The 9,772-nt window shown below is 53.4% G+C and overlaps 1 protein-coding gene across 1 annotated transcript in view; it reads right to left on the bottom strand.

The window, feature by feature from the left end:
* Positions 1 to 9,129: 9,129 nt before the first annotated feature.
* The window catches only part of Hspb1 (heat shock 27kDa protein 1), a 1,785-nt gene continuing 1,142 nt past the window's right edge, over positions 9,130 to 9,772 (bottom strand). The window contains 2 exon segments of the mRNA XM_013031764.1: positions 9,130 to 9,436; positions 9,529 to 9,592. Coding sequence (XP_012887218.1) covers positions 9,247 to 9,436; positions 9,529 to 9,592 — 254 coding nt within the window. The 3' untranslated portion in view covers positions 9,130 to 9,246.

Here is a 9,772-nt window from a genome sequence, read left to right as displayed (position 1 = left end):
AGTGTGACTGTGGGACTAGCTGTGAATGAGGGCCTGCGACACTGATTGGTTGCTGCCCCAGGCCACTGCTGAGCTGGAAGTCGGGTGGAACTGGCACGTGTGTTTTTCGCCTAGGAAGGATGCACTGAAGGCAGAAAACCAAGGAGACCTGCAACCTTGGGCAATAGCAGAAAAAAAGGAGTGAGAAGGGTACCCCTGGAAGTCACTGGGGTTTACATCTTTGCCCCTGGCAGGGTAAATCCCCTGGTAGGGGAGCAGGGCAGGAACTTGCCAAAAGTATTGGCCCAGACACTGATACTGGGGCTTGAACTCAGAGCCTCATGCTCTCACTTGGCTTTCTGGCAAAGCTGGTGTTCTTTAGTCTTGTCTGGCTTTTCTGCCTGTACTGGCTTCAAACCACTGCTCTTCAGCTCTGGGTATTCTGAGTAGCTCGTATTACAGGCATGGATCACCAGGGCCTGGCTTATTTTTTATTGTTGTGAGATGGTATTGTTTCCCAGGCTGGCCTCATACTGCTGAGCCCAAGCTGTTTTCTTGCCTCAGCCCCAAGTTGTTGGAATTATAAGAACATGCCACTGCTCCCAGCTCTTCAGTTTTGAGATTTTTCTGAGGCCAGGTCTGTGGGAGCATTCCTATAATCCCAGCACTCCCTGAGTTCCTGGCCAGCCTGGGCTTAATAGAGACCCTGTCTCAAACACCCACTAACAGGTCAGGCATGATGGCTCAAGCATGTAATCCTAGCTGCTTTGAAGGTGGAGATCAGCTGAGCACTGGTGGATCACAACTGTAATCCCAGCTGCTCAGGAGGCTGAGATCTGAGGATTATGGTTCAAAGCCAGCCCAGGCAGAACAGTCCTGGTGAGACTCTTAACTAGTTAACCACTCAATAAAACTAGAAGTAGAGCTGTGGCTCAAAGTGGTAAAGCACTACCTTTGAGTAAAGTGCTCAGGCCTGAGTTCAAGGCCAGCTCAGGCATAAAAGTTCTCAGGGACTTCATCTTAACCAATAGCTGGGTGGGTGCAACATGTGCTTGTTATCCCAGCAGCGAAAAGCATAAATAGCAGGAAAGCCAAAGCCTGGGCATAAAGGTAGCTTTGAAAGCAGCTCAAGCTGGGAGCCGGTGGCTCACACCTGTAATCCGAGCTACTCAGGAGGCTGAGATCTGAAGATCATGGTTCAAAGCCAGCCTGGGCAGGAAAGTCCATGAGTCTTATCTCCAGTTAACCACCAGAAAGTGGAAATGGCACTGTGGCTCAAATGGTAGAACGCTCGCCTTGAGATGAAGAGCTCAGGGACAGCAGTTCAGCCCAGAGTTCAAGCCCCACCACTGACCCCCAATAAAAGTGGTAGTGCTTGCCTTGAACTGAAGAGCTGCGGGATAGCGCCCAGGCCCAGAGTTCAAGCCCCACCACTGACAAAAGGGTGGGGCATGGCTCAAATGGCAGAGTGTCTGCTCAGCAAGCTGGAGGCCCCAAGTTCAAACTCTATTATGACCTCAAAACAAGGGGGGTTATGGGAATCATTCTTGTAATCCCAACTACTGAGGAAGCAGAAGTAGGATCATGGCCTGAGGCCAGCTCAAGCAAGAAATCAGTATCAGGGATGGGTAGTAGGGATGGACTCATGTCCTTTCCTTCCCCCCTTCCCAGCTATGTAGCCCAGGTTGGCCTTGAGCACAAGGTCCCTCTGCTTTAGCCTTTGGAGTGCTGGGATTACAGGTGTACATCTCTGGTTCAGTATGTTGGGAAACTTGAAACAGCCAGGCGTAGAATTCATCCCAAGAACTGTTGGGTGGATTAGAAGCCATCACTGAGGTAATCCAGTGCTAGGGTCTTGGAGTACAACACATAGTTACTGTTTGCCTGAGGTTTGAGCGAGCACTGGGCAGCCTGTGCTATTTCTGTGCAATTACTACATGCATTGGCCTCTCCAGTGGTCAGCTGAAATTGCACAAACTGCACACTGCCTCATGGTGAGCTGAGCGGCTAAGAATGGCAGCCAAGGTCTCCAAGCAACCTTCTGAAAACGTACTTGCTCTCCTGTGTTTCTGGGCATTGACGTTAAGTAGCCACTGGTCCAATCAGAACATTGAAATGTGCTGTACCAGCTTGCTCCTTAGCCTGCTGGCTTGTTTCCCAGGTCTGTGGATAAATGTGGTTCAGGCTAAATGGCCAAAACACTGCTTTGTGGATACCAGGGGTCAGTGGAAGAGGGGCTGGACCCAGGCAAGGTATGAAGACCATTTCCCAGGCTGAAGGCTAGAGCTCAGTGGTAGAGCGCCTGGGTTCCATCCCCATTGTAGCAAGAAAAGTAAAATTCTGGTTGGACTTGGAGATGTGACTGAAGTGGTAGAGTGCCAGTCATGAGCAAAAATGCTCTGTGCAAGCTGAGTTCAGTGTCGGCACACACCGCATGCACATTCCAGCTTACTGATGAAGGTACGTGGTACCCATAGGTTGGGGACCATTTCAGTGGTTTGTTTTAGGGGCTTGAACTTGGCCTCAAACCCAGGTTTTTTACTCAGGTTTTTCAACACTCTACCACTTGAGCTACACCTCCATCTCTAGCTTCTTGCTAGTTAATTGGAGATAAAGAAGCCGGGTGCTGGTGGCTCAGTCCTGTAAACATAGCTACAAAGGAGGCTGAGATCTGAGGATCATGATTCAAAGCCAGCGCAGGCAGGAAAGTCCGTGAGACTCTTACCTCCAGTTAACCACCAGAAAACTGGAAGTGGTGCTGCGGCTCAAGTGGTAGAGTGCTTGCCTTGAGCTGAAGAGCTCAGGCCCAGAGTTCAAGCCCCGCAATTGACACCCCACCCCCACCCCCCAAAAAAGTGGGTTTGAATTCAGGGCCTTGAACTTACCTAGGCATGCACTCTACCATTTGAACCACATTTCCCAGTTCTTCATTTATTTGTCAGATTTTCAGATAGGGTCTCAATTTTTCATCTGGGCCAGCTTGAACCTCAGTCTTCCTGATCCCTACCTCCTTAGTAGCCAGGTTCAAGTTCCAAACCACCATGTTTGGCCTTGTTTACATTTTTCAAGATGAGCTCTCACTATGTATATGTAGTCCAGGCTTGCCTTGAATGTGCAGCCATCCTGCCTTAGCTCCCCAAGTGCTGGGATTACAAAGGTGTACTACCAGACCAGGCTAGTACTGAAGGATCTTGCTTCTCCAGCCTTTTACTCGTCTTCAGTAGTAGCAGGCTCTGTTACCTAAGCTGACAAACCCAACACTTAATCTCTGAAGGAATGGGTCAGAAGAACCGAGGCACCACAAACAGTGTCACATTTGCTCCCTGGGCTCTTCTAGGCTGGGTGTTTTGCCTTCTAGGATAGAGCAGTATTAAATACTCACTAAAGATGTGTGCTCAGTACTCTCTCCTAAATGTGTTCAATTGAGTTATGTCCCCAGCATTGTCCTCAGGATCAAGCAAGAGTGACTGAGAGATTCCTTCAGTCTGGGTCTGCTTGGCATTAAACTATTTCTTCCCACTAATGGACAAATTGCCCTCCTACTTAATAGCTCTTAAACAATATATCTTTTTACACACACACCGCAACTTGAAAGGCGTCTTGGTTGTGCAAGTTTTTGTTCTGAGCAGTACTGGCATGGAACCAGGGTCTCACGTGCCAGGCAAGCACTCAACCACTGAGCTACATCTCTGGCCTGTTTCTCAGTTTCTGCAAGCCAGTTGGCCAAGTTCCTTGTGGATCACGTTAGGTTTAGCAAGATATATGTTGCGATAGAGAATCTGCCTAGGTTCGAAGGCCACTTCTGGGACCCTCGCTAGGAATGCTGTATATGTGGTGAGTTCTAGGAAGGAAGGGTAAGGGGGAGGAGGGAGGAGGTCAGTGAGGAGTGAAAAACAGTCTGTGGCCCCAAATCTGGAGCAACTAAAACCTGGGTAAAAAATACAGCACTCAGCCACCTGTAACTGACTGCAGACATTTTGGATGAGTTAACATGCAGGTTCCTACCCTGTGCCAGTGGCTTACATCTGTAATCCTAGCTCAGGAAGCTGAGATCTGAGGATTGCAGTTTGAAGCCAGCCCTGGCTGGAAAGTCTGAGACTCTTGTGCCCAATAAACCAGTGAAAAACCAGAAGTGGTAGATCCTTAGCTTTGAGCACAAAGAGGCTCAGGGGCCAGGTGTGGTGGCTCAGGCCTGTAATCCTAGCAACTCAGGATCCTGAGATCTGAGGATCGCGGTTCAAAGCCAGCCCGGGTAGGAAAGGCCATGAGATTTATTTCCAGTAAACCACTCAGAAAACCAGAAGTAGTGCTGTGGCTCAACTGGCAGAGCACTAGACTTGCTGAAGAGCTGAGGGACAGTTCCCAGGCAGAGTTCAAGCCCCACGACTCCCTCCCTCCCAAAAAAAGACAAAACATGCAGGCTCCCTAAATTCTACCCAAGATCATCAAGATCAGGATGCTACATCTCTGCTGACATAGAATAAAATCTATCTAGTCTATATTCAGTGGCGATCTGTGGTGTATTTATTTCTTTAGTAGTTAGTACTGGGCCACAGTGAAGCTGAGCAGGTTAGAAAACAAACAGCTTTGGTCCATCCCTCGGGGCTTCACCCGTGTCCATGGATCTGACCCTGCCCCATTACCTGGTTACCCAAGTGCCTTAGGGATGCCGGGCCGGGGACATCCCGCTTTCCTCCGTCCTCTGCGGCCGCCTGGTGGACGCCGCGGGCTCTGCAGCCAGCCCTCCCAGAGGCCGCCCCTCTGTAGATCCTGCCCACGTGCGTTCCAGCCTTCCAAGAGTCCCCATCCCTGGGCTTCCTAGTGACCTCCCCTCCCGGATGCATGGACCCAAGCGGAGGACCGGCTGCCCCCGCGATTCCGGGTGCGGGCGGGCGTCGTCCAGGCTCCCGCGTGTCCCGAGCTGAGAAGCTGAGACGCTCTGGCGGCTCGGGTGCCCGGATGTCATCTAGCCCCGCCCCCTCCTATCACGGAAGCCGTCTTCCGGCGTGGTCGGGCGCGGGAGCCAGTCACAGGCCAGCTCTCCTGGTGCCGCCAATGGCCGGCCTGTTGCTGGGGCTCGAGGCCCCGCCCCTCCTCACTTGCGGGCTTTGCTGCCGCTGGGCTCGCCTGGTTCTCCCGCTGACTGACGGGCTCTCGGTTCGTGGCCGGAGGCTTGGGGGCGGAGGATAGTTACAGGTGGAGGGCGCGCCCGCCCCAGAGTGGCCCCATCTCCGGCCTGCACCAGCTGTCGCTCCTTCGCTCCCACGGATCTCGTCTGGAAGCTTCCCAGAGGAGGGGCCCAGGCCAGCCCCCTTGCCCCGATCTGCACGGCCCCGGGACGTCCCGGAGGGGCCTGGCGGCACAGTCTGCTCCGGGCGGCACAGTCTGGCGGTTCCCCGTGCGTGCGCGTGCTCCTTTGGGAAGAGGATTTTGCCCAATCGCTAGCAACTGAGTTCATTCAGCCGCGGGCTCACGCCTGCAATCCACCTACGCCGGAGGCCGAGATCTGAGGATCGCGGTTCGAGGCCAGCCCTGGCAGGAATGGCCGTGAGACTCATCTCCAGTGCACTGTGGCTAAAGGGGTAGAGTGCTAGCCTTGAGCAAAAAAGCTCAGGGGCAGCGCCTAGACCCTGAGTTTAAGCCCCAGGACCGGCAAACACACACACACACACACACACACACACACACACACACACACTTGCCAAAAATATAATAGTAGTAATGGTAATAATAGAAAAACTGTCAGAGATTTGAACCCACGCACGCACTTGATATTAGTGCCCATAAATGTACCCACAATCCTCTGCTGCCTCTCAGTGGCCTCGGATTGCTAAAAGGATTTAGTCAGCTAAGGATTAAGGTTGTTACCTGGCAGGTACAGACCTTGCAATGCTAGGGTCTGATTTCAGGGCTTCCCGTCTAGTGCTCTACCACTTCAACCACACCCCCAGTCCTTTTGCTTCTGGTTTGTTTCTCAAATAGGGTTTCCAGATGATTTTGCCCAGTCTGGTCTTGAACAGAGATCCTCCTATTATCTGCTGAGTTTCTAGGACTACAGGCATGCACTACCACACCTGTCTATGCATAGTTCTGATCACTGGGCACAATGATCAACATCCCCTGCAGCAAAAATGTGCCAGGCTCTGCAGAGCCCCAGAATCTAGTCCACAGCAGCCAGACCCTGAACTGCAGAGTCAAAGGCTGGCAGCTGGCAGCAGGACAGTGAACAGGATTCTTGGAGCCTGACACCCAGAAGAGAGAATTGAGCCAAAGGCACTCTGGGTAGGGATGAGAGTGGGCTCGCTGTTTCTCAAGGCTGGACATGGGCTTGCCCTTTATTCTGCTGCAGGCTTGACAGGGCAGAGATTCCCAAAGGTGGGCATTATGGAGTGTCTATGCCCTCTCTGGGAGAGTGCCTGTGGGCCAGTCATGTACTGTCCTACTTGGGCCTGGGGTCAGAGGAGAGCCTCAGGACATAGGTGGCACCCATTCACAGGGTGCATGGGTCCTAGGCTTCCTGCCTTAGTGTGGCTGGCCTGCAGAGCCAAGCCTTGGGGGTTATGTGGCGCACCTACTGGGTATTAGTAATTCCTCCTCCAGAACCTCTCCTTTCTTTTTTTTTTTTTTTTTTGGGTCCGGTCGTGGGGCCTGAACTCTGGGCCTGGGCGCTGTCCCTCAGCTCTTCAGCTCAAGGCTAGTGCTCTACCACTTGAGCCACAGCGCCACTTCCGGCTTTTTTCTTTTGCTTATGTGGTGCTGAGGAATCGAACCCAGGGCCTCCGGCATGCAAGGCAAGCACTCTACTGCTGAGCTACCTTCCCAGCCCAATCTCTCCTTTCTTAAGCTGTTGTTCAGGGGCTCCAGGACTCCTGGTAATGGATATACACTCATGGCTCAAGGCTGGGCAGCCCTTGAGCAGAACATCATCAAATAGACTGTAAAAGGTCATTTGTACCTGTGCCTCACACTTGTAATTCTACTTACATGGTAGGCTGAGATTGGGAGGATCACTGTTCCAGGTGAGTCCTGGCAGGAAAATCTGAAACTCCATATGCCTGTGATCCTAGCAACCATGGGAAGCCTAAAATAGGTAGATTGCAGCTCAGGCACACATCTCAGGTGGGGAGCAAGCCCCTAGCTCCAAAAAAGCCATCGAAAAATGGGGCTGGAGGAGTGACTTGAATGCAGAACACCAGCCTAGCAAGCATGAGAGTCCTTAGTTCAAACCCCAGTACCAAGCTGGAGTGGGGGAGAGTCTGAGCACCAGTCTCAAAGAGGGGTGGGGTTTGGGGGAGAACAGTAGGGCTGGAGCTAAGTAAGGGTGAGTGAGTCAGGGGGGTCAGATGGATGGCAGTTCAGAAGGGGCCTGAAAAGGAGGGGGAGAGTGGGAAAGCCAGGAAGAGGGCTGTGGTGGGGAGGGGCTCAGGGACCTCCTTGTCATCCATCCATTTCATTAAGGGATGGGCCTCCCTGTCCTGGGTTCCCCCAAACAGAAATCCTCCTGGCCATAAGAGGCCACCACCTGCAAGAACCCAGCACTGTCCACATCCTTAGTCTCCCCCTGCCTGAAATTGGCCTTCCACCACTCAGGGGACCCTGGAAAGCCCCAGCCTTGTGGTTCCTGCAAAGGATTGACAATAGACAATCAGGCCCACTAGCCCCTGTGGAAGTGAATATATAACCCCAGCTACTCAGGAGGCAGGTGCAACAGGATTGTAGTCTGAGGCTCACCCCAGAGGTCTCTTCTGTCCTGGGATTGGGTTGGTGGAGAGGAGAAAACTGAATTGTTTTTTTCAGGTAGTCTAGCGCTTTTGCCAGGACTTGCCCCAGATGACAATCCACCCTCTCCACCTGCATAGCAGGGCTTAGAGGCCTGTTGTACCACACCCATCCTTGACAGTTGAGCAGCCCTAATTGTAGGCCTCCTCCTCCTCTTCCTTCTGAGTCCCCAACAAGCCTTATTTGGCAGTCATTCAAGATGGAGAAACCTTCTCTCCCTCCAGGCTTTGAGTCTGGGTCAGTCTGCTCTCCTCTGCTTCTAGCCACAGTCCCTCACTTCAGAACTTCAACAAGTTTTATGGCCTTTTTTTTTTTTTCTTCTTGTCAGTCATGGGGCTTGAACTCAGAGCCTGGGCACTGTCCCTTAGCTCTTTTACTCAAGGCTAGAGTTCTACCATTTGAGCCACAGCTCCACTTTCAGTGTTCTGGTGGCTAACTAGAGAGGAGTCTCAGGGACTTTCCTGCTTTGAACCATGATCTTCAGATCTCAGCCTCCTGAGTAACTAGAATTACAGGTGTGAGTCACTGATGCCTGGTACTTGTCGCTTCTTTGAGCTGCGCTGTACCCACTTGTGAAGCGGGAATCATTGGGATGACACCACAAGGGCCCAGCAGGCAGCCACACCCTGGCAGGCCACAGCATCCCCCATGGCAGCCACAGAACTGGTGAGCAGAGCTGACTCTCCGGGTGCCACTGCAGGAGTGTGGAGGGGTCCAACAGACTCAGAAACCAGAGGGGGGGTGGGAGGATGAAGCTGGGCAGTGCCCTGGCCTGCAGGGCACAGAGCTGAGCTGCCAGCTGGACTAGCACCATTCTTTCATGTTTATTTACCTGCTGGAATCTTTCCAAGTCCAGCCACCTGCCACAGCCAGCCAGACCTGCTCTGCCTCGATGCCCACTCCAGATGTGGGGAGAACACGATTGGGGGAGGGGAGGGGATAGGTGTGTCAGACAAGTCTCTGCAGGATGCAGCTGCTCCCAGCTGCCCTGGGAACAACGAGTTGCTATGGGCTTCAAGGAACATGGGGAGCCTCAGACTCCAGGACCCCTGAAAGTGGAAAGCCCTTATATCCTTCAAACTGCCCTGTGTGTGCCAGTTCTGAGGCCAAACTCAGGGCCTGGCAGATGACCCTTAGCTTTTTCTCTGAAGCTAGCACTCTACAGTTGAAGCCACAGCTCCAGTTCTGACTTTTTTGGTGGTTCACTGGAGATAGGCATTTCATGGAATTTCCTGCCCAGGCTGGCTTTGAACTGTGATCTTCAAATCTCAGCCTCCTAAGTAGCCAGGATCTGAGAACCCTCTGCCATTGCCCCTCCCCCAGAGATGACAAGGCCATCAACTCCTCCGGGGCCATCAACAAACACCAGGCTCCTAGACTGATTTACATTTTATTTGCGGAAAACAGAACTACAAGTATCAAAAGAGAAGTGGGGAGAGCTGGGCAGCCTTGACGGTGCCTTCAGGGTGTGCAGCAGGACCCCTTGCTCTAATTGTTTGCAGACTGCTGGGACTTCCCAGCCTCGGGGCCCCCCAGCTGGGCACGGGCCTCGAAGGTGACCGGGATAGTGATCTCCGCGGACTGTGTGGCGGGCTTGGGCAGCGGCGCTTCAACGGTGAGCGTCCCCTCAGGGGACAGGGAGGAGGACACCAGCGTGGGGTCCACACCAGGGGGCAGCCTGGATGTGCAGAGGGGGGGCACAGTCACATCCTCCCATCCCACCCTGTTCCCCTAATTGCCCCCCCCCTCACCCGGGGCGCCCGGACTCACGTGTACTTGCGGGTGAAACACCGGGAGATGTAGCCATGCTCGTCCTGTCTCTCCTCGTGCTTGCCTGGGGTGAAGGGGTGGAGAGGGTGAGGCGGGGGTGGGGGGAGGAGGGCACTTACACCCCAACGGGTCCGGATCTCCGATCCCAGGCCCGCCAGCGGCTCAGGGCGGCCGGGTCTGGCGGACTGGGCCTGGGAACTGCGAGTCCTGGGAGCTGCGGAGGGGAGGCGCGGCGCGGCGCGGC

Source organism: Dipodomys ordii, unplaced genomic scaffold (genome assembly GCF_000151885.1).
Source record: "Dipodomys ordii isolate 6190 unplaced genomic scaffold, Dord_2.0 Scaffold143, whole genome shotgun sequence".
NCBI classification, from domain to species: domain Eukaryota; kingdom Metazoa; phylum Chordata; class Mammalia; order Rodentia; family Heteromyidae; genus Dipodomys; species Dipodomys ordii.
Note: the sequence above shows the minus strand (reverse complement) of the source record. Positions and strands in the feature narration are given on the sequence as shown.